Source organism: Protopterus annectens, chromosome 12.part0 (genome assembly GCF_019279795.1).
Source record: "Protopterus annectens isolate FY-2018-M chromosome 12.part0, PAN1.0, whole genome shotgun sequence".
In the NCBI taxonomy this organism is placed as follows: Eukaryota; Metazoa; Chordata; order Ceratodontiformes; family Protopteridae; genus Protopterus; species Protopterus annectens.
The window spans coordinates 1196279530-1196304947 of NC_056746.1; the positions used below are offsets into that span (position 1 = coordinate 1196279530).

Here is a 25418-nt window from a genome sequence, read left to right on the forward strand (position 1 = left end):
TTGTAAATTTTCCCAAATGTGAATTACCCTAGTTTTTTTATATATCCTTCTATTTTTCCAGTGTTTGTTATTGCCTTCTTCTACTTCGTTACATACTTTTCCATCTCTATAGCCTGATTCACATAGAAAGTACTCCCACAAAAGTCAGAAGCGTCCGGCTGTCCTTGAACACAGTTAATCAGCTTTAATGCAGTCATACCTTCTCATTTACTTTTATTTACAGAAGGATCAAGGTTCCAGGATATTCATGTATATCTATGCATTTGTACTGACTTTAACCACAAGGAACAACAGAAAGGAAAATGCCCCTTGCTGCAGTATCTCTACTGCAAGTGTGTGTTTAGCTCCATACAGAGACTAATTGTATGTGGAAAGTCCCGTATCTGTTGGGGAAAACCAAAAGAGAAAGAAAAGCAAACTGACCTGTTGCCAGACTCCACCCCCTTCTCACTGTCTGCCCCTCCCTCTCAACTTCTGATTTGAACAACACGTTAAAAGAGGTGTGTGTATTTATAAGTCACCACTGGGCTCTATTGCTGTCAGGAAAAGCAAAAGAAAGAAAGGAAACCAAAGACGTAACAGCTGGGAGTTTAGTAGCAAAAGTGAGGCCCTCTACTGTGGAAATCCGCGCTCTCCAACTTGAGTTCTTTATTCCTGATATGATGCATTTGTTAACTGTTGTCTGTGTAGTGATTTTGGTGCAGGTAGGTGTTTATATGTCCTTTTCCATATTATGTGTTAGTCAGTAGTAATGCTTTGGTTACTGTATTCCTGGCATTGGTATCTGCTAGAAGAGGAATAACAGTCAGTTAATTGAAATCTGCGTCATTTTTACAGTTCATGTAAGATGAACCAGATGGTTTTAGGGATGAGTTCTAGGAAGACATTTAAAAGTGAAGTACCAGCTGCTATATTTTTGCACATGTGGCTTAATATATGTAAAGAAAAATGAATGAAAGAGCAGAATAAAAGCTTCCTTTGTGCTCTTACATTATTTACTAAACTGAGATAATTTATTGCAGTATTAGCCTTCATTCACAAAGTTAATAGGCTTGACATGCTCTACTATATATAGCATAGAAACTGAACTGCAGCTGTGTAGTAAAGTTTTGATGGCAAGCTTTATGTTTTGTAATAGATGTATTTTTACCGAAATGCTTAACAAACGTATCTGTTCCCTTTTCAGAGTTCTTCATATGACCATTTGATTTCTACTAGCATGATTCAGTTTTGCTAAATCACGTGTATTGTTCTGTGCCAGAGATAACTAATCACATTTTCTGATGGAGGTTGAGCATTATATGCAGTCGTTAGGGCTCAGCACTGAAAATTACCAACAGGAATAAGTTTGGTAGCTGCACTGAAAGTACAAATCGGTGCAGATACCGAAACAGTAAAATTACAGCCAGTATTTTTGTTCAGTGATGTTACAACTCTTACAAACAAGCACTTGTTCCCCAGGTAGATTATGTGACTGCTACTCAAACAGGCTGGAAGGAGGGAATGGGAGTTGTATGGTTTAGGGTGGAAGTGGTGGGGAAATTTAGGGTTTGGATGAGAGGTATTTGGAAGCGAGAATTAGGATTAGATAATGGGTGGGATTTGTAGGGTTAGATTAAGGGTTCGGGTATAGGCTAGTAATGCTGAAAGGTCACATACTTGCCATTTCATGTAAGTGACAGTGAACAGGTAAAACTTGAGTTAATAAAATTTAAGCTCCTGTAGAGGACTGTGTTAAGATAATAAACATTTGTCTCAGTATTAGATTTCTTTTGGCTACTACAAATGTTAAGGTGTTGGCTGGGCTTGTATAGGCCCCAGGGCCGATAGCCTAGTACCTACCTATGAACCTGTGTTGAGCTTCTAGCTAGCACCATTTAATTGCAAGTTTAAACAAGGCTGGCCTTATTTGGTCACTCAGATTTCTCATTCAGGCTCAGCTAAAACACCAACTGTGGGAAAACACTGCATTACCCACACCTCAACTTTGTCTTATTGCTAAATACACAAGTTCCATTTACTGTGCTTCACAGTAATTCTTAGGGCTGGAATATAAAGGGTAGGGAATTGTATATGTTTTCTGTTGTGTGCTTGGAAACGGGTGATTTATGCTTGGGATGGGGAAGTTAATTGTGTGATAGATACAGTTTTTATTTATTAATGACTACAATAACAGGAACACTTTAAATTGGCCATTATGTCCTTACGGCTGTATATACCTTATGAAACCTATGAAAAAAATAAAGGTATATTTTTAATTGCATCTACCATAAGAAAGAAGACATATGTCAAATGGGCACGTTTTCAAATGGACAGGGCAGACTCTTTGCAGAGATCACCACTGTGTTGCAGCCAGGGGTGGCCTAAAGAAGGTCTTTTTTATATATATAAAATAGATGCATAATGAGTATGCATGTTTGCTTGTTAGAAGTTGTAGCAAACTTGCTACAGTTTAAGAAATGTGTGGAGGTCCTGGGGGAGGGGTGCTACTCGTCCACATCACTAACTGCCCTACCTACAGCTCTGCAGTGAGTTCATATGTGTCTGAGTACTTAATCTGTAAACGGTCACATTTTGAGGAAAGGCTGAAGAGATTATTTGCTGTAGGTTCAGGGAAACTTAAAGAATCCTGAAAACTTATGCTATTGGAGAACTATTAATGGTGGGTGGAATTAATAAAAACAAAAGAAAGCAAAAAAGAGAAGAGTTGAAAATGGGGAAGAATAATTGTAAGGAAATAATTATTCACTGGAAGACCAGTGAGCTCAAACCAGAGGCTTCCTGAGAAGTCTATTGTTTGCCGACAGTTCATGCACTTGAAGATCCTGGCTTCCATAAAAAGTACACATTTTTGGTCAGCAGTGTGACTCACTGGGTGTGTTGGTAGTAAATGCTTGAATACACGCTTCTTACATGAGTAACTAGGTTTTAGAAATGACTTTCATTGTTTAGATGGCTTCGTAGGAAAAGCAAAAAGGCAATATAGAAGACCCAGATATGTGCTTTACAAGAATGCCCCTTCCAGTCGGACACACTATATCCTGCATGTCAAGTTTGATTTTAACCATTTACTATTACTGTTCATTAGTATTGTTGAAGCTTTTGTAAAATGATTCTGAAGGTAATTTTCAGTCACGAGAAATAACATTTTACATAAAGTTTTTGAAGCATAGCTTGTTTATATGTTTTAGCAAATCTTAATAGGCAAAAACAACAAGAACACAATAAACTCATGACATTATTAGTAATTAACTGAGTGAATGGTTCACATTTCAGGAACTCCATTTTCTGATTCATTCTCCCATGGTTACAGTGTCTCAAACTGCTCGCACTGATTTCTTCACTAGTGAAAAGTTCTCTACAAATATGAATAAACAAAATTGCAGTTTTTTTTTTTGTTCAACACCTGGGCAACCTGTTACTGAGAGCAGAGACCCTTACAGATGAAAGGTTATACTGTCAAGACAGATTTAAAGTGACATCCCTCTTCGCTGACACTGCCAACAGATGCAGCTCTGTACTCTGTACTACCCAGATCTCTCAACTTCTGAATTCTAAAATCATAGTAGTGGTCTTTAAAAATCATAGCAGCAGGTCAGAAAGTCTAAAATCATAGTAGTGGTCTTTAAAAATCATAGCAGCAGGTCAGAAAGTCTAAAATCATAGTAGTGGGCTTTAAAAATCATAGCAGCAGGTCAGAAAGTCTAAAATCATAGTAGTGGGCTTTAAAAATCATAGCAGCAGGTCAGAAAGTCTAAAATCATAGTAGTGGGCTTTAAAAATCATAGCAGCAGGTCAGAAAGTCTAAAATCATAGTAGTGGTCTTTAAAAATCATAACAGTAGGTCAGAAAGTCTAAAATCATAGTAGTGGGCTTTAAAAATCATAGCAGCAGGTCAGAAAGTCTAAAATCATAGTATTGGTCTTTAAAAATCATAGCAGCAGGTCAGAAATTGGAGCACTTTTTTATTTTTCACAATAGAAGGTCTTTATGTACTAGACACCAAGTACTTGGTGATTGGGAATTTTTGTTTAGGCTTTGTTTATTCATTTATTTAATAGGGTATGTGTCATTGAACACTTTATGAAGGGCATCAGTAAATCTAAGGCGAGCAAGGCTAAATCTGAGGTTCAAAATCATACTGCTATGCATAAATAATAGTAGCTGAGAGATGTGAAGCAACATATATATTTTCTTTCTGTTTATTTCGTTTTGGTATTGTGGCTAATCCCACTTAGCTGTATCTTTTTACCGTATCATTATCTTCTGCTTTTGCTGCTTCTCAGATTTGTTACCATGAAGTAACAGGCGCACAAAGGAACTCACGTGTCTTTTACAGCATGGTGAATCATTTTATTAATTTCACTTTCAGTTTCAGAAGCTGGGTGTGGTGAATAATGTCCTCAGAAATTACATAAAAATGCCCTCGGTGAGACAGCCCCAGTTTGCTAGCATTGAAACTACATTTGTATAATAAATGAAGCAAGCAGATTATCACAGTTGTGAAAAAGCAGGCATACTTAAACTTCTCTGCTGCAGACAATAACCATGGTGGTGATGGGGAGAGGGGGACACTGCCTGACCTGTCCCTTTGTGGAGTTTTTGTCTTAAAGCTGCCAAAACAAATGAATAGGAGATCCCTGCTGATGGATTAGTGTCATAAACCAAAAGGCCATATTCTTGTGTTATTCCTGGTTTACAAAAGACGTAGATATAAGAAGACTGTACCTGCATTCCAAAGTGTACTTCCTTATAGAATTTAACTAAGTTACTTGTTAGTTCTTAGACAGGGTAGCTGAATACACTTGTAAATACTGGTCCCTAAGAAGAGTTTAGTCAGTTTTAAATGCTACTTTCATGAGCCTCAAAATAGTTAACTTCAAGAGCCTGGCAAGAATGTTAGTTTTACATTTTTAGTTTTCTCCTCGGTTAAATACTTTTGTGACTGCTTTTTCTTTATCATCCAGCATTAACTTCTAAAGTTCAGTCTTTTAGACTTGTCATTTCTGTAGCACACCTGGTCCTTGTCACAATGGATGAGCGTTGCACAGGAGACTAGTTTCAACCCCTTACAACAAGATCACACTCTGCTGGCTAACCTGATGTCTGATTAACTTAATGTCTCACTTAATCTCTTGTAGTGGTAGGAGAGGTTTTTTTATTTTTTCTCAAAATGCTTTGAGACGCTTCACTCAACTAAGAGTTGGAGGGTATATATTGGGGTGATACAACAGTTCCCAGGACATGACATTGGTGGCCACACAGCCTGTCCAGATAGATGAAAGTAGACTAGGGCCTGTTGTGTGAAAGCTTCCATTGATGAACTCTACGTGTTCCTCCTATTCCCTGTCCCCTGTCCCTTTTAATAGCCCCTATGGACTTGGAGTCAGAGGGTACTTGAACATTAAACTCTGCATCCTTATTCTGCTGTCTCTTCTCACTTTCAGTAGCACCTGTGAACTCGTAGTGAGGGAGTCCATGTACCATCAGTTGCAGAAGTTTAAGTAAATGTGGTACAAAATATAGAGTTTCTAGAAGTGGAGTCTGGTTGCACCCACCAAAGGTGTCACTCTGTAAATGAAAAGTAGTAGCAGAGGATCTTTTTTGAGTCGATTTTTTTGCTGTCTGGAATAGACTTAATTGTTCTTGGCGAATTTGGGGCAACTACTGATATGTACCAAGCTACAGTTCTCTGGAACATGAGTGAATTTGTGCCCAGAAAACTGGAGTGCTCTGTCAGAGAAAAGGATCTCTGAGATGTATACCTGAGAAATGTTGACTTTGAAAGCATCATCACTCTCTTCAGCTCACAAGGGTTTAGCTCTGCAATTTCCATATACTCTGAAGAATAGCCCGGTACTTATGACCTCACGATTCTTTTCTTCTCCTTCTTAAAGTCTTCCTTTTTTGCTCGACAAGAACATCTAATGTACTGAAGTGATTGCAGGGTTACTAAAACAAATTACTGGTCTGTTAAAACTTTTTTTCAGATAACAGCCTTCCACTGTATTTCCTTAATTTGGTTTCTGCATGTCTGCTGTATAAAGAATAGCACAATGCCATTAGAAAAATAAGCTTCCTAGACATACAGAAAAAAAACATGGTTTCTGCCACTGCAGCCTCTGTGACAATGCTGTTGTGCTTAGGTTATGAAGATGGAGAAAATATAAAGAAAAGTTCTGCTTCATGATACCTGGAATGTAGATTACCTGCCGGGTAAACCTCTGGGTGCCATTTAAGTTAAATACCAACTAGACTGTATGCTGTCAGAAAAGTAAGGGGTAAATGGCAGGAGGTATTCATTTGATGATAATGTGTAGAATTAGTAATGGTGATGTGTACTGTATCAAAACATTTGATTGTCATTCCAGTTCTGTTTTAAAGACATGCACATTTTAAGGGAAATGTGTCTGGAAAGCTCAGATCCAGCCATGTAAGCTGAAGACTCTGGTTAGAGCACCAGGATCATATTCAAGGAATCTGAGTTAGTGACTCAGCCAGCCACTGAAATTTATTCCATCTAGTTAGTTTGGATTTAATAAAATTAATTATGTCACTAAATAAAGATAGCAACTTTTGAAAATACACCGTTTCTGAACAATGATTGGAAGCTTTTAAAGATAATCTTCTTAAAACTACGTAAAGTAAAGTTTACCACATACGGAATTAGATCACTTTGTCTTCCATAAGTCAGTTTAAGGGGTCTGGTATGCAAGGTTCAGTTTTGAAAAGGTAATTGTTCAGAGTTGATCTCATATGGTCAAGGACCATAAACTCAAACAGTTAAAGAAAAAAAGTCAGCCTTTTGTAGAGGGACTGTACCCCTACACCCACCATGTGGGGAGGCTGTGTTCTCTCACAGCCTCTCCAGCTTGTATGTACTACTAACCTGAGGCTGCATATAAGCAGACCTAACATACTTCATCCGTACGGCTCAACCAGCACCATGTGCCAGTCTGAAGTAGTGCCCACCCACTCAGGTCTTCAAATAAAGTCCAAAAATAAAAAAGGGACTTCTACAATGTTGTAGACAGTGCACAGTCCATATCTCCCCAACAGCTCTTCAAGTGAAGAGCAAGGTCCATGATCAGGTACTTGGGTATTGCCAGCAGCTGTTTCTGCACCCTGACCCCAACCCATCTTACTGTCATTTTTGATAAAAAAAAATAAAAAAATAAAAAATAAAAGAGAACTTTTTTCTTTTAAATTGCAGCAAACTGCTTTCTACAGTTTAGACCACACATGGAGTGGTAAAATGCTCAGGTTTGACTGCAAATATGGTACTGGCTTTTAAAAGCAGATATGCATTAGAATGATTGGGATCAGCCGGTTGCTCCACCCCCAGTCATTGACCTAATGAGAATGGCTATTTAAACAGTCCACATTTCAAGTAGTTGTCCCTATGAATGGAACTCTAAATTAAGTTACTGCTGAAATAATGTTATCCACCAATTAAACTGCGAGACAAATGAATTTAGTGCACAAATGAATTTGGATTAGGAATTACTAATTAAGGATTTATGCTTAACTTGAAAGATATTTCCCTGTCTGGGAATTAAAAGTAGAAAGTTTTTATAATGAACCCAGCATATGAGGATCCAATTGTGGGAGGTAGTGATATTTTACCAGCTCACCTATCTCAGGGCTGGGGGGAGTGAAAAGATCATAAACAGGGATAGTGGTCTTTGTGGTGATACCAGTGTATGCATCCCATGCTTAACTGAACACCAGTTCAGAAACTGGCTGTTAAGGGCCTTGTGTCACTGCATATGTGTCATTGTGACACAGAAATGCTAGGGCATATAAATAAAAATCCCATTTGGTAAGGAGTGACTGCTGTCATCCAAGATTGTGGACAGGCACCACTGGCAGTAGATTTTCTGTCCACGGGAGAGAGAAAAGAAAGATGTTGTAGGACTGAAGTCTGGTGCTGTTCTATATGCTGTAAGACCTAAATTCTACAGCAGTTATGGGTCTGATTCTCTCAACTTACTATGTACAAATCACTTAACCAGGCATTGATGCCAGGTCACCCCTAAAAAGAGACTATGCCCAATAGGTTTCCACAGTTAATGAATACTGACATTTATTTTTCTTTAATTTGTTGAGCATATCAAATAAACAGTGAAAAAAATCTACAGTTCAAAGAGGTATAAGAGAAAATTAGTTGCATATATGTCCATTTTTATATATGAATAATTAAAGACAAATGGCTCTGACAGAGGCAGCACTATGTAATCCGTATATAGTGTAATTCTGTTTTATATTCTTTGGCTCACTGAGTCCACGAGACCACCTGATAACCTCCATTGCACCTCAGTATGCAGTGCAAATGATATTAACCAGAGAACTACACTTATTCAATTCCTTGTTTCACTGGAAACTTTATAGACCACATCGTCATTTCTTTGAAGTATAGTGAATCCACTGTAAACTCTCATAACCTGTGTTACTAGTTGTTTTGTGAACACCAACACTTCAGTGGCATGCTATAAAAAAGGCTGTTTTACAGACCCAGGTGGACATTCTGTAGAGTGTCCAACTGACAGAACAGTAATTGGATACAACAGTTCTGACAGCTTGTGATGTCTGAGAAACCTTAGCCTGACATCATCTGAATACTTCATCTTCTCCTATTCAATAAGGAAGACCTTCTCTCTTTAACCACTAGCTGTAGAAATATTATAGTTAAGATCTGCATGACCTTTACAAAGGGAGGCAGTGTGCCTTCAGAGGTGCTATGATAGACTGCTTCTAGGACATAGCTGGTGGTGATTCATCATAGACGCTGCTAAATAAAGAAAAGGAGAATCTTAGTCTTCCCCACCGAGAGTCGGTCACTCCTTAGTGACCCTGCCATCAGCAGCTTTCAAGTACTGTTTTTTGAAATGCCACTTTGTTATAAAACAGTTCATATTCTGAAACCTACAGCACACATTAAAGAAGACTGTGAGATGTGCAGACTTTTCCATATGGTCAGATTACCTCCCCCACCTTTTGTTTTACATCATTCCATCTTTATTAGAAAGTCCCAAAGATGCATTTTCCTGGTACCATTCTAATGAAAGTGGTATATTTGAGAAACTAATATTGAGTCATCAAATTTAGTTTCAGCAAATGTAGGATTGCGGAACAAATGCCAAAACCATTTCATCAGTAGTGGAGTTTTCATCTTTCTCCACTGCTGTGTGACCATGGAATTCGTATATATAAATTTGAGGGATGCATGGGGGGGGGGGTAACATGGAGGGGTACAGAGAGCATGCCTCCTTACAAAAAAGTACAACTCCGCTGTTTGACGAAAGTAGTTTCGACAAATATTTTTTGAGATTTCATACATTTGCTGAAACTGTTGACAATGAGTTAACAATAACTTGTATCTTCACCACTGGAAAGAATTAAGAAGGTTTGTGGTCTGCACTGTAGTGGCAGAACAGGTAGCTTACATCCTTCTAAGTTGGGAAAAAGGGTTCGTGGTCTGCACTCTTGTGGGAGGAGAGGCTGGACTCTGCCCTTCTGAGCTGGGAATTTCTGGTTAAAGGCTTATAGTGCCTGCATATTTGAACTGCTTATTACTGAAATTGGTACACCTTGTTTGCTGTAGCATAGACTAGATCCAGGCCTGCTGAATCTAGCTTTGTTTGTATAATTTGAGCACTAATCCAGGCATTCTTTAAAGTATTAAATTGTATTTAATACTGCTTGGTAGTAGCTTGATTAAAATGTAGCTATCATTCTAAGTCTTTTGGATTAAGCACTTGGGCTTCTGACCAGTTGTTTTACATTAGGAAGGTTTGTGGCCTGCACTGTGGTGGCAGGACAGGTAGCTTACATCCTTCTAACTTGTGAACTGCTGATTGAGGACTCAGTGTCTGTTATTCTAAAAGTGTATTAGTTCTGGTTTAAGCACTTGGGCTTCAGGCCAGTTATTTTACATTAAGAAGGTTCGTGGTCTGCACTCTTGTGGGAGGAGAGCCCTTCTGAGCTGGGAATTTCTGGTTAAAGGCTTATAGTGCCTGCATATTTTAACTGTTTCTTACTGAAATTGGTACACCTTGTTTGCTGTAGCATAGACTAGGTCCAGGCCTGCTGAATCTAGCTTTATTTGTATGCTGCTTGTTTGTTTGCTTGTTATTTCCCTGAAACACTAATTCCACCTAAAGCGCGACTTTTCAGCGCTTCTGTGGATCCCTAGTGATATCTGCATTGCTTACTGTGCTTATTTCCTTGTTTCACTTGAAAGAAAGTTACTGTTTGTCATTTTTGCATTAAGTTATCTGAAACACATTACCTTTAAGTTACCTGGCACTTGCTCACTAAAGCAATTATATAAGTCAGCACTAAAATATTAAAAGCACTACACCCTCACAAACTCCCCTTGAGTACCTCATTCCCCATTGGCCCTTTTTTTCAGTTATAAAGGAATTCCCAATACTATTCTAGCATGTCCAAAGGTCAGTTGTCAATCTCCTCTCCGGTCCAGCTGGTGAATCTGGGAATCTTGAGGCAATGTTACAACTGCCTCATGTACACAGACAACCCTCTCCTCCTCCCAACAAATTCCAACACATGTGAGAGATGCAACCATATAACCATACTGGAGGCTAAGCTCTCTCAACTTAGTACTGATGAAACCAGTCAGGAGGAGAAGGAAACCATACTCACTAGAATTCCAGTCTCACATAGACCTACCACGACAGCAAATCAAACACACAAACACACAAAAACATACTCGGAGGCTCTAAATAAAAATCAGCCTAAGCAGCAGAGACCTCCAAAGCAGACACCCAAGCAACCGCTACCCCAAAACAAAACACGTGCAACACATAGCTCACAAAGCCAGTGTGCTGAACAGTCACAGCCCTTAAGGCTAAACAACACACCTGATACACTTGTAATAGGTGACTCTGTCATCAGGCACACTGACGTCCCGCTCACCAGGCTGAACAAGGAGAAGGTCATGGTGAGCTGCCTGTCGGGCGCTAGGATCCACCACATAACACAAGCACTCAGGTCACTCCAAGGCAAGTACAAATATGACTCAGTCATTGTCCATGCTGGTGTGAATGACCTGAGACGTACCTCCCTGGACTACATGAAAAGAGACATAGAGGAGCTCTCTGAGCATGTAGCCCAGGCCGGTATGACCCTGACCTTGAGTAGCATCCTACCCTCACCAGGAATGATGCCACAATATGAAGACAAGATGATCAATTTCAACAATTGGCTTAAGTATTGGTGTCATTCAAAGGGGATCCAATGCCTGTCAGCCTGGGATGACATGCTCGACAAGCCACGATGCTTTGCTAGGGATGGCTTGCACCTGTCACCCCTGGGCTTTTAGATATTGGCAAAGGCTCTTGCTACCCCAATAGTGCCTTTTTTAGGCAAGGCTCAAAAGACAAACCCACCTCTATAGGTATCACAAGGGATAAGAAACTAATGCTACTCAATGCCAGAAGTCTAAACCTTAAGATGCACGCACTCGAAACTCTCCTTAGCACGGAGAACATCGATATCTGTGCAGTAACAGAAACCTGGTTCAAGGCTCCTGAGAGCACCCCAGCAATACCAGGTTATACCTCATACCATGCTTTTTGTCCCCAAAACTTGGACCGTACCACAAAAGGAGGGGGAGTATCAATATTCATCAAAGATACCCACACCTCCAGGTTGGTGGCACAGCACGAAGCATCAGAGACTATCCATGTGCAACTAACAGTGGGTAAAACTGCCTTCCAGTTTATAGCCTGCTACAGACCACCCTCCCAAACCCAGGAACCCCACTCGGCCTTCCTGAGAACACTGGAAAATATGAAGGTCTCTCCAAACACCATTATATTGAGCGACTTCAACTACCCAAACATAGACTGGGAGCATTACTCTAGCTCCAGCACCCTAGCCCAAAGGTTCCTAAAATTTATAAACTCAAATGCTATGGAACAACTTGTTACCACTCCCACAAGAGGGGAAAACATACTGGACCTTATCATCACCAACATGGGTCTCTATGCTCCAGACCAGAAGTGTATCCCTCACTGATAAGCTCAGACCATAAACTAATCTCACTGGATATTCACATCCCGACTCCACCCCCTGCCCTGAAAACCACAGTGAAAAACTTCTCTAAAGCAAATTTCACACTCCTCAAAACCGAGGTGGAATCCTTCAAAGCTCCCGGGCCTGTGGAAAATATGGCCCAGACCACAGAATCCTTTATAAACGCATTCTGTGAACACCTTCAGGAATGCATGGATCATGCAATCCCAAATAAAACCAAGACTCAATCCTCCAAAGGCAGACGTCCTGTCTGGTGGACCCCAGCCGTAAACAAACTATACAATAGAAGGAGGAAGCTACTACATGATAGTGCAAAATCCCAAAAAGGGAAGGCATCTCTGATCAGTATTAGCAAAAAACTACGGGCACTCATAAAATCGTCTAAGGCCAGCTTCGAGAGACAAATTACACAGGACACTAAGGATAATCACAAGGCTTTCTTTAGTTATATTAGGAACCTGAGTGGGAATTCCCAGATATGCTCAGAATTAGTCCAAAATGACAAAAAATACACCAAACCCACAGACATTGCCAACATTCTAGCTGACAGGTTCAGCGCAAACTCCCCCCCACCAAAAGGGCAAATATTTATCCCAGCAGAGTGCTGCCCTCTTGACATCTCAGATGCTCAGGTAAGAGCTGCCCTCTCCAAAGCAAAAAACACAGCATCAATGGGACCAGACTGTGTCCCGGGCTGCGTCCTACATGAACTCCAAGAAGAGCTAAACCCAAACATAAAACTATTGTTCAATCTCAAAAAACGACTCGGCCAATCCAATAGATTTGTTTTTGTAATAGACTTCTCTTCTCCAGCGCCTCAGCATAAGCCTTTAACAGAGTATAACAAGAACTATTTCTCATTCCTTTTTATAGTAAAAACAGTTCTAATAAAACAATTAAAAGAGCAATTGATTATAGCAACCATTTCCAATTAAGTTCTCTGTTTAACCCCTTAGGATATAAGGTATCAAACTTTAAAATAAACAATGCTTCTTTCCATTGTAATTTATTCTTAAGGCATATTCCTTTTTCACAATACACTTTTTCTAAAATTGTACCTACTAATTTATTTCCATCACTGTTATGATACTTTTTAAAGTGTAAGCCTAATGGGCTTTCTACCTTTACATTTTTAATATTTCTCAGATGTTCTAAAAATCTAACACGGAAACTTCTTTTAGATTCTCCTATATAAAATAAATTACACTCACATTTAAGCACATAAACAATGCCTTCTGCATTACATCTGTAACTGTCATTCACACTAAATTTCTTTCCATTTATTTGATCAAAAAAAATCACTGTTTGGTTACATATACTGTGGTGTCATATTGTTCAATCTCAGCCTTACTACAGGATATGTACCCAAAGAGTGGCGTACAGCAACAGTGGTCCGTCTCCACAAAGGTGGTGCCTCAATGGATCCTGGAAACTATTGCCCCATAAGCCTGACTAGCTTGGTCTGCAAAGCTATGGAAAGGATCATCATGGACCTCATAAATAAAGATATTGGGGACCTACAGACACTGGATCCTACCCAGTTCGGCTTTAAGGGCAGATCCTGCCTCTTAAACCTGGTTGATTTCTTTGAAACAGTCACCAAGGCCATTGACAAGGGGAAGGTGGTCCACACAGCCTACCTGGACCTCACAAAAGCCTTCGATACAATACCCCACTCGGGCATTATAGATAAGCTCACCAGCTTAAATATAAACCCCTATGTCACTAGATGGGTTGCAAACTGGCTCAAGGACAGGACCCACATGGTTAGAATTGCTGGAGCCATGTCAGACTCCAAACCAGTTACAAGTGGCATCCCACAAGGCTCAGTCCTGGGACCTCTCTTGTTCAGTATATATTTCTCGGAGGTACAGGCCAACACGGAAGGACTGTGGCTGACTAAATTCGCAGATGACTGCAAACTGGGCACCATAATCAACTCTCCAGCCAACACAGGCATCCTCCAAAAGGGCCTCATAGAAACAGACAACTGGTGCCAGAGCTATGGCCTCAAACTAAACGCCAAAAAGTGTATAGTCATCCCCTTTGGCAAAAACAATGTGCCTACAAATTACCACATAGGTGGTAATCCATTAAGTACAGAAGAAGTAATTAGGGTCCTGGGGACCCAAGTTGATAGCAATCTCTCATTTGACAACCACGTGGCCAAAGTGGTTAGAAAAACATTTTATATAGCCCACCTAATCATGAAGGGACTCGCATCTAGATCAGGGGAGGTCATCGTGCCTCTTTACTCATCCCTCATCAGGCCCATAATTGAGTACAATGCCCCTTTCGGGATGTACCTTACCAGACACCTGCAGCAACTGGAAAGACCCCAAAAGTACCTCACCAAGAGGATCATAGGGCTCAAACAGATGCCATATGCTGCCCGGTTAAAGAAACTCCAGCTCTACTCAGTGGCATACCGCCTGTTCAGAGAAGATCTGTGCCTGACGTATAAAGCCATGTCCAACCCGGAATTAATGGACATGCTGCACCTCAGAAAATCCAAATCTCATTGAGCTACACGCTTGAGAGACTTGAACCTCAGCACCGAAATAAATAGGACATGCTGGAGGGACAGATTCATAACCCAGGGGCTCCCTTCACTCTGGAATAAAATCCCAGTCCAGGTTAGGCAGAGTCCCTCATTGACTCTCTTCAAAAGGAATCTTGAGTGGATGGGAGATCGTAGGTTTACCCCTGGTATCACTTCTGTGTCACTGTTAGACAGAGACACAGTATACTAACCTAGAAAAAGGGCATAGCAAAATTAATTTAAAATGGTTGGCGAAAGCCAAACACACACTGGCTAGGCTTATAAATGCCCTAGGGCAGATAGCCTAGTATGAACCTATGAACCTATATCTGAGGCTTTGTTCAAATAAAAGTATTCATTTGTGTGCTATATATCCATTATCCACTGCATTTCTAAAAAGACAAGGTGGAATTTACATGAAGAATCCTATAGCGAGGGGGTGCCTGTGTTGACTGTAGTATATTAAATGACATTTTCAGAGATGACAAATGGAGAAATGTTCTGTGTAACTTCTAAAGGTTTCTAATGTAAATAAATCTAATCTTATCTACCTGGTGTCCTCTTGCTTTCCTGTGGGAATGATGAGTGTAAATTGCTTTATATCTATCAAGTATTGAACAGACTACTTTATCAACCTTATATATTTAAAGTTTATTCTTTTTAAATTTTAAAATATCAATAGGTCTTTAATTGGTTCCAAAAAAATAAAAAATAAATTAAAAGGTGACTTTCTAGAACTGAAGCTGTCAGAATATTTTCTATACGAGGGGTTTTCTAAAGTGCCACAATTCAAATATGTTTCTGGTAAAGCCAATACAGTACAAAATCCATTTCAAACGTTCCTATTGTGCTATAGTGCATCACTAAAAAGCAGGTTAAAGACTATGATTTAGAGATGCAGTATTTGCCTGGTACTTGGCCTGCAGAAATCATGTGACTGCCATATGTGTACTGCCCACATTTCTTGTTTCATGACATTCTAAACCATTTGTCTTGTTCATCAGATCTATCTGCTGTGTGGTTACTTCAATGCATTCAGTGGCTAGAATAGCTAAAAGTTAATATGCATTGTACAGTTCTATTGTCCAGCACCCTGTCCAAGAAAAACTTTCCTGTCCTCTTTCTGAACTTGCCTAATTGAAGTAACCCAGGGTATCACCTTAAAATACTTAATTTGTGCTGAAATGTTGCCCTTTGCAAATGCTGCATGTGAAGTACTTATGTAGGGTTGCCATCTGTCTCTCTTTGTGCAGTTGTGTTCTGCAAAAAAAAAAAAAAAAAAAACTAAAAAAAATGCCGTGTCTTGAAATTTTAGGACAAAAAAATATTTCCTGTTTTCTTTAATAGTTGCATAAAACAGTTATTTTCTATCTGAAACACCTAATGTTATAAGAGATAGCATAAGCAGCATAAATGATATAAGAATTAACCTTAAGTTCTTTACTTCACACTGGCCATGGGTATGTTTTGTACTGAAAAATCGAACGTTTCTACAAATAAAGTCCCACTTTGGGCATTTGAAAAGGTGATAACCCTATTCTTATGCGGCATCTTTATTAAGCAGTTATGAAGCATGCATCTGTCAGGCGTAAACGGACTAGGTCCCCACACAATTGTCATCACAGTGGGTTTGCTGTATCAAGTTAGAAGTTGTAGCTACATTGTATTAGTCATGCAGAATTATACTTGATACATAGTACTGCATCAGGCATGCAGTTAGAATAACGGTAGAAAATGATACAACATTATGAAATTAAGGATACTGCTGTCATTTTAAAGAATTCACTGGGTAGGTTATCTGCAGAGGCAGAACAGATTTTTAGTTTGAGTTTTTTTATGTAGGCTGTAGGTACTTAAGTGTAAATGATGAGGTAATCGTTTTTTTGATCTGCATTACTATAACTAAATTGTTTTGTAATAGATGCTGTGCTGTTTACAAAGCAGCTATTAAGTTGTATAGCAATGTCTAGAGGCCATAGCTCTCAACTGTCCAGATTTTTGCAGAATGTCCGTATTTTTGCCTCATATTTTTGGTCTCTTCTTTATAAAATTTGTGTTTTTTGCCAAATCACTGGAATGATCTGAGGAATGAAGTCACCGAATAATGACATACATTTGAGTTTTAGACTTCAAATATATCAGAAAATGTATGTTAACACAAACCATATTACTCTAACAAATTTTTAAGTTTATAAGAGCAATATTTAAAATCTGTCCCAATTTTTGGGTCTCTTCCCCCTCATTTTGTCAGGCTTTGTCCAGATTTCTTGCACTAGGAGGTTGAGAGGTATGGCTGTGGTGTACTATTTGGACATAGATTGGGATTATATTTTTGTCTTGGGTGCAGTATTTTTTGGTAGTTGACTAGAATTTTTTTGATTGGGTTTACAGTTAGTTTTGGGCTCACTATAATATGTTTTCTTGTCAGATTGTGTCTTTTGATCTAGTTGAGAAGACTTTTGTATTGTTTGAGGTTTTGTGGAATTTTGTCTGCCATTTTTTTCCAGGCTTTGTCTCCAGTTTGTATTAGTGTTCTTGTAGTATTAGTTAACCAGGGTGCGTCTATGGGGGGGGGGGGGGGTGCCATTTTGTTTAAGGTATTAAGAAAAATCGAGTTAAAGTTTTCAACTGCATTATCTAGTAGGTTATTTCTTAATATATTTCAGTTTATTGAGGACAGGATATTGTTGAATGCCTGAGGGTTAAAATTTGCTATATTATGAGTATTTTTTATGGTTCACTGTTTTGAAGGATTTTGTGTCTGACTTTTGGAAAAGACCTAGAGATGGTCACTGGGGGGATTTGATAGGGTGCCAGATCAAGTAAATTTAGTGTGATCAGATACTAAGATCCAATCTAGCATATAATTTGAGTTTTTGCTAAAGTCTATTAGTTTGTACCAACTGTCTATATTCAAAAAGATTTACGCTAGATTTAGGGGAGGTAGATATAAGGTCAAGCCAATTGGTTGTTAACATCCCCTAGTGTGGCTGTTTCATGAAGAGTGGAAGTTAAGGTCCAGTGTAGAATGTCTTGTGATACATTGATACCATTACCTAGGGGTGAAATCTAAGTTAGTGATACAGATTTGTTTGTGTTTGTTTAGCTTGAGAAAAGTGATAAGAAGTTCTGCTTTATTAAATTGTCGTATTGGGGCATTATAATGGATTAAGTTGAGACAATTTAGGTACATTATTGCCACACCACCACCTTTTCTTTTAGATTGGTCATTCATTTCTGTGTTTATAGCTTGGTGGTAATATTTTGGTGTTGCTAATGGTTGTAGCCGTGCTTCTGTTATGGCTAGGATGCTGGGTTTTTGAACAGCAATCCCTACATGGAGTTCAGTGGTTTTATTACAAATACTGCTAACATTTAGAGTAATGAAAGTTAGCACCTCACCCATCTAGCAGTAGTCAACTGTTTGATTTTTAGTAGTACTGAATTTGATTTAATTTAGGATCATAGGAAGTGGCTAGGCTAATGGCCCTAGGGCTCTTACAAGCCTAGCCAAGTTCTACCCTTATTTCCACGATCTTCACCTATTGCCCCTGTCTTGAGAGGGACACAGATGGAACTCTCAGGGTGAATTTATGGTTACCCATCCAATCGTCCAGAATGCATTTGAAGAGGGCTAATGAGGTGCTCTGACATGAAGTGGGAGTCTGTTCCAAAGGTGTGGCAACTTCTGAGAGACAAATATTGTCCCTCCAGCAGATTCTATTAATGTCATGTACCAGGTTAAGGTCTTTAGAGTGAGTAACCTGTGTACCATTTGACTTGCGGATATGCAGCATTTCCAATAAAGCACGGTCAGAGATTGCCTTATATGCAAAGGAGCAATCGTTTTCAGTAGTCTGTATGAAACTGAATAAAGTGAGAGTGATTTCAGATGATCCTCCTAGGACAGATACTGAAAACTTAGAATTTTCCTTGTGAGGAACCTTTGTGGTCTCTCCATTTGCTGCTGGCGCTTGGAAAGGTATATACCAAAAGGGGCGTTGTACACAATTATTTGAGATGAGTTTTATTGGGCCTGGATTTGGGTGAATATCATAAGTGGTTAGGACTGATGTATGATAGACTAGTGTTTTTTATATATATATATATATATATATATATATATATATATATATTATTGTAGCATGGGATTTTATTTTTATATTTTCGTGACAGTACATTGAGTGGTTTAAATTTGAAACAGAGGTGTGGTGTGTCCTGATAGATGTTGGCTGCTATTATGATCTTAACTTTTGGTGTAGTAGGCTTTTCTGGTAGATAGATAGTTGAGGAGACGATACTGTGAATCTGGAGTCTTTGTTAGCAGGTGACGTGGTTAAAGTGTAGTAGTCGTAGACTCAAGCCTATAGTTAAGCAATTCATACTGTTGTTACCTAACTTGAGAGTGATAGATGTAGAATAAAATAGTTTGGAAGAGAAATTGTGGGTCTTGTAAATAATATTTGGAATATGCAGAGATTATGTGAGTGGTGAGAAACGGTGATTATATGTGCACTGGAAGTAACAAGGAAGTAGTGGTGAAAAGTTGGGCTTCAGCTAGGAGAGATGTGTAGTAGGAGCTAAATGATTAGGTATCCTAAAGGGCTGTGATTAATTAGGATGAGAGGGATTTAGTATTGCTAATTGGGTGCGGATGGATAGTATAACTGTAGAGGTAGTGGGAGTGGATGGGAAACAGGGGTAGGGTAGAGGAGGGAAGTAGAGCCTGAGCAAGGGTGGAATGGAGTGCGGCCCACACTTGGTGTGTCTGCTGATGAAAAACTAGCTGTTGGGAAGTACTTATTCTGTGAAGGTAAGATTATTGGTGCTTAATGCATTAGTACAGCATTTAAACATTACCCATTACAGTTTATGTACTATACATAATGCTTTATAAGTTCAAACTATTTTTAGGGTTTGGTTCCTTAGGAGTTCTGTTATTTGTTGTAGTTTGTCTCAATTTGATCAAATCCAAATAGGTTTGAGAAAAGGCATAGTGACTGTAAATAGTTTTTTAATAGTTAAGAGGAGACAGGAGTCTGCCATTAGTATACACTTTTGGTGTTGACAGCAGTGGGTTACAGAAGAGTATCTAATACATCTGTAATCTTAGTACATACTTTATGGAATGGGCATTCCACTGGGTTCTTTCTTTGCGCTGTGGTAGGTGGTTCGTCAGAAGTTTTCTGCTGCATTGGAGGGCTGGGGAGGGGTTGACGCTGTGTATTCTCTTAATATTATGAGTATCAGCTGTAATACCCAGCAAGTATGTGATATGAACACTTCCATTGAGGTGCCAAGGAGACCTCAACTTCAACAAAGCTGATTTCTTTTCCCAATGGTGTCCTTAAATATCTGCTCAGTAATGATGCGGTGTAGAAAAATCTGTTCATTATCACTAACACATGCCTCTCCAGGACCTAAACTCAGAGGTTTCCCATTCACTAAAATCACACAGTGTAAAGTGTAATCCCATCAACACTAACCGTAACAACTGTAAAAAGCAGAAATCATTTAAAATAAGTAATACCAAAATGAACTAAAGTTGCCTCCATCTTTCCTCTGTGACTCCAGAGATGAGCCAAAATTCTGTAGACAATGGAAAACATGCTGTCTCACCTACTTTAAAAGACATACCCTAGCAATGATAACTCTTGTACTACAACACAACTGCAACTCCTTTCACAAGTGTGTTTTTTAAGCAGTCTTGTCAATTGCGTGTCATATAAACTTTTCTCCCTGACTGATGACATTCTGCTAAACGGAGACAAAGGCCTACTAACTGGCGCAGTCAGCACTAGCCCACAAATAGCACTTTGGTTAAAAGATGGAGATGTACAGGTCTAGCCTCTCCCATTTGTTAAATAGTAGGAAGGAAGAAGGCTTTATCTCTTTAAAATCCTGGTTAGACTCATACAATTTAACCCTCAGATTTAAAAAAAATAATTTGGAACATGAGAAAAGCTTTAAAAACTCAGCCCACCATGGTCTATATTCCCCACACAACCCCCCCCCCCCAAGCTGTGTCTCACTACACATACCTCAGCATATAAATAGATCCCAACCAGTCAACAGACACTCTTCTTCTTGACCTAGAACATTTCCTACTTGCCCAGCAGGCAGAACAGCAATACAAAAAGTAGTCTAGCTTGAGGCCCTGCTTCTCACTCATTGCAAATACCTCTAAAAAATCTGTCCACATTTTAAACAACAATTAACAATATCTGTAAGATCATCATCCTCTACCTCAGAGGAGAGGACCACTGCCTCACCCTGTCCAAAAGGCACCTCACCCTGTCCCCTAAAGAAACATACTTCTATTGGATTCTGTACTCTTTACAAATTGTTAATTGACCATACATTCCTGTATGTTGCCTTTAGGATCCCTGCAAGCCACCTGCAAATCTATAACTCCAAAGCACACTCACTCACCCTTTTTCATAAAATAACAAGCACAGAGCATATTGTCTGAGAGCTTCATCCAAAAAGTATTGGAGTCCATCGCTGATGACCTAAAATCTGTGCAACCCTAAGACACATTCTCTTCAAATAAGCCCACTGAACAGTCTGCGAAAATAGTGCCATCAGCTGAACGCACAATCTCACTCACTACAATTTCAGCTGCTGTAAAGTTCTGCTAATTCTTTACATCTGCACACTACTCCCCTAACTCACCTTCTCTTCAGTAGCCCACTTCCATACATCAAACTTGCTGTATATGTCAACAGTATCCACCCCTCATTGTATATTTTTACTTTATCTATCTGTAATATTTTTTCAACACTGTCTGTGTTTATAATCATAGTAATCTTTATGCCTTATCGCTATTATCATAGCATTCCTTATTCATTACAAATGCTTTTAGCATTTGATTTTTTACATTGATTGTACACTCCAGCTGACCCTGGAAATGGTCCACTGAGACCACTGCATGACCCCAGTTAATGAATGAAAGAACAAATTAATAAAATAAACAAATTAAAGAACTAGTTTTCTAAGGGGAGACTGTATGATGAGATGTAATATGGTTAAGCCTGGATGTGGGAACTAGTGGAATGTCAGTATTAAGGAATGAAAGAAAGGAATTTGGGCACTAAGAGGCAACATTTCCATGAAAGTTGTCTTATTTTATTTGTACTTGAAGGATCTATACCCGTGCAAAACAGTCTGGAGTGTGATGTAAGTAATGTGTAGAAAACTTTGGGGAGAGGAGTCAGTTTAATCAAATTCTGAAAGGTGAGACCTGAGCTGATAAGTTACTCACTTTGTGGTTTATGTTATTAAAAAGGTGACCGAAGCACTGGCCTGCCAGCCATAGTGTTTTTTGGTAAGTAAAGGTGCATTAAATGTTCTGCTGCATTGTTGATTTAGGGCAAGATGAGAATCTCAGGCTAGGCAAGAAGTGATGGTAGATGGTCTCCATCAGTCAACTTCTGCAGGCAGCACAGGGCTTGTATTGTTGTATTTTTAGAACTGTGAGATTGTAAGATAAACGAGGGAACCATGGCATACTGTGGTGCTCAAAGCTTTCAGAAGAATTGCTAATCTGGAACCAGTGCTTTTTTTTTTTTTTTTTTTTTTTTTTTTGTCTGAGTCTTTTCCTGGAAAGTTTTTCAGTGAGCTGTGAGACGGCCCAAGTTTTAAAATGCCATTGCAGAGTAATATGATATCTGGACCACCAGACTGTGTTTTGGTTGGCAGTGGGTTTGAACAATTACCCAATCAAAAGTGTCAAATGAAATGGATCAAAGGGAGACATATTTTGCCTACCAGAAAAGTACTGCAAACACTTTAAGAGCCTGTATGGCTCCCAACAGTAGCACTAAAGAGGAAGGTACTTTCAAGTAAATTTTTGTTTTCACTCTTTTCCTCAGTGGTCTGTTAATCTTCAGCCTCCTCTAAGCCAATTGACCCATTTATTCACCATCACCATGATGAGGGTCATCTGAGAGAGACAGGCCATGACTCACAGCCGTCATGGGTGGTTTGAGGGCTTTACCTTATGCCCTGTCCTGCTGGTGAATGATACAATGGTCTAACTGCACTGGTTGTCCATCAGATCTGTAAAGGATTTTGCCAGCAAGCAGTCCTGACTCCAACTGCAAAGCATGGGAAGTGATTTCATGATCTCCAACAGACCACTCCCTGAGTGCTGACATTGGTTACTTAAAAGCATGCAGATGTAATTTGCTTGCATATCATAGTTCCTAGAATGTTAATGTGAGTTACTCCTGCTTGATCTAAGTAACCGATGATATTTAAATGTAATAAAGCCTAACCCTAAAACTGCATCTCTTACCCTAAACTCTGTCCCTAACCCTAATTCTAAAACCTCATCTCTGGCTCTAATTTTAAAACTCCCTCCCTAATCCTAAAACTCTGTCTCTAATCCTATTCCTGATTCTAAAATCCTGTCCCTAACCATAAAATTCTGACCATAACCCTCATCCTAAATTTCCTTCCTAACAGTATATCTCCACCCAACTCTAATTCTAAACTCCTCTCTCTAACACTAAGACTCCATCCTTAATTCTAACCATAAATCGACTCTTGATGTGAAATCCTATGACCAAGACAAACCTGAGCCCCACAACCAACCTCTAAATCGAATAAAGTTAATTGTCTGCCTACAGTTGTGGCTCCCTATTTATCTGAGTGCAGCAGCACACTTGTCTTCCTTGGCTCACAGGTCCTTTACTTCTGCATGCTATAAATAACTAGTGCTCACAACTCTTCCCCCCACAGGATGGGTGATTGGTCAAAAACTCTTCATTCCTTTCCCTCCATGTCCGACCCCTCCACTGCTGAGGCTGCTGATCAAACCCTTGACGACTGGGTCACTCTTAGAGTTCTAACTGTCTGCACCACTGAGCCAGGCAAACCTGTTGGATTAAATGATTTCCGCAGACAGCATATATACAAGTTCTGAATCCATCACTGCTGCTTATTGCTTGTTTTGGGTCAAATGGCACAGAGAATGCTCAAACCAACTTTAAATTTGAATTGCATTGTAGTACTTTTATTTCTATGTGTAGGCTGGTTTAAGTCAATTTAACTGTACACTAATCTCAGTGTGGGTAGTAGAGTTTACATTATTACTACCCCTCACCCCCCTGTGAAAGAATAAATGGATGCATGACTGGAGACTTGTTCTTGCAACCAAAGCAGGTACTGATCTTTTTCCTTTTCTTAGGCTGTGTTTCCCTCTTTAACACTGTCCTGTGTGACTCCTTAATCATGGGAGGAACCGTAAATTGCAGATATTGACATTATCCAAGACTGTCAAGTTGTGAGCGCCCTGCTTTCAAGCTATTTTTCTTGGCCATATTAAACAAAGTATGTCATTTCAGGAAATCAGAAAAAGCTTTAGTTGCATTTCAGCATTGGATGTATTTGCTCATGATCATAGGCAGTGATGTCACTTGTTTATACAAGCTGATGATATTTAACTCATAATATTGTCTAAGAACATGGTAATGTTGGTCAAAAGAAATTACAACTATAAAAATAAGTGGTTATAACAGATTTGTAGCGGACACTCACTTGTTTTATAAAGTGATCTCTGTCTCTCTCTCGTGGTTCTTATACATATGTTTTAGCTGATTTTATCTTGGTTGCATCTAAACTCTGAGGCAATATCCCTTTACCACTTTTTTGCTGTCATAATGCTTATACAGTTTCATCCATCTTCACTTAAAGGATGACTCATCCAGTAGCTGCTGTTAGCTGAATGAAGCCAGAGCAATCGGTGACCTCTCAATCATTTTCATAAGTGGATCTTACACCTACTTGTGTGGTGGTTGTTTGGCAGCTCTTAACAAAACTAACTTTTACCACTGAGGAGTGATTTTTTTTTTCTCCTTTAAGGAAGGACACCGGCTAAAGTCAACATTCATTTTAACATGTGACAGTGTCTTTAACAGCAACACAAATGGCTTCTTAAACTGCCTTGAACTAGGTCGAAGGCATCAATAAAAGGGATATATACACATGTTCTATTTTGAATGTGAAGAGTGTGAAATCCCATTTGCACAAATTCATTTCAAGCTTGTTTTTGTGGGGGGGGGGGGGTGAAGCTCCCTTCCTGTGCAGGGGCTCAGAATCCTGTACCACTCTAAATGGGGATGATTTCCCAAAGTATGCATTAGCTGTATGTGTCCATAAAATGTTTTCTCCAATCTGTGATACTGAGAATGCTGAGCAGTGCAATGTGATACATTCAGACATTTCTCATTTCTGCTTTCTTTATGCATATACTACGTTAGACATGTGATTGCAGTTCTCTTCAATGACCACACCTGTATCTAAAATTAGAGTATAGTGAAAAGGTTATTTATGTCTCAACTCAAAAAGGGAAGTCTGACTCAAATCTTCATGACGTTTGTTTCTCAAGAATCGGAAATGTATGTCTGAGTATAGTTTAAGTAGATTTGATTTGAACTTTAAAATAAATTTGATTTAAACTAGACATTACCTCGGCTACAAGGTGATGGGTACTACAATATAGGCAATTTAGAGTAACTAATCAGCATGGTTTTGGGAAGAAACTGCAATACGAGTCTGAAACCACAACCACTGAGCCACCACCCTGGTAAAGAAAACATGCATCTAAAATTTATTTTTGTTTATTGCATTTGTTTACTAGGAAGGTTCACTGGGCTGAAAAGTGCCCATTTTCACTGGAGGCCTGGGGAGAAAAGCTCCACAGAGATATATATACAGTGCATACATTTTGATAACTCAAATGGCAAATAGCAACAATTTTTAAAAAGTGAGCAGAGTTTTTGACAAAGGCAATGCACATGTACATAAATCT

The 25418-nt window shown here is 39.2% G+C and overlaps 1 protein-coding gene across 1 annotated transcript in view; it reads left to right on the forward strand.

Moving 5' to 3' along the window:
• The first annotated feature begins 524 nt into the window (after positions 1-524).
• The window catches only part of CD40 (CD40 molecule), a 170497-nt gene continuing 145603 nt past the window's right edge, over positions 525-25418 (forward strand). Inside the window, exon 1 of the mRNA XM_044090248.1 lies at positions 525-704. Within this exon, the coding sequence (XP_043946183.1) occupies positions 660-704 (45 nt within the window). The 5' untranslated portion in view covers positions 525-659. The remainder of the gene's footprint in view (positions 705-25418) is intronic.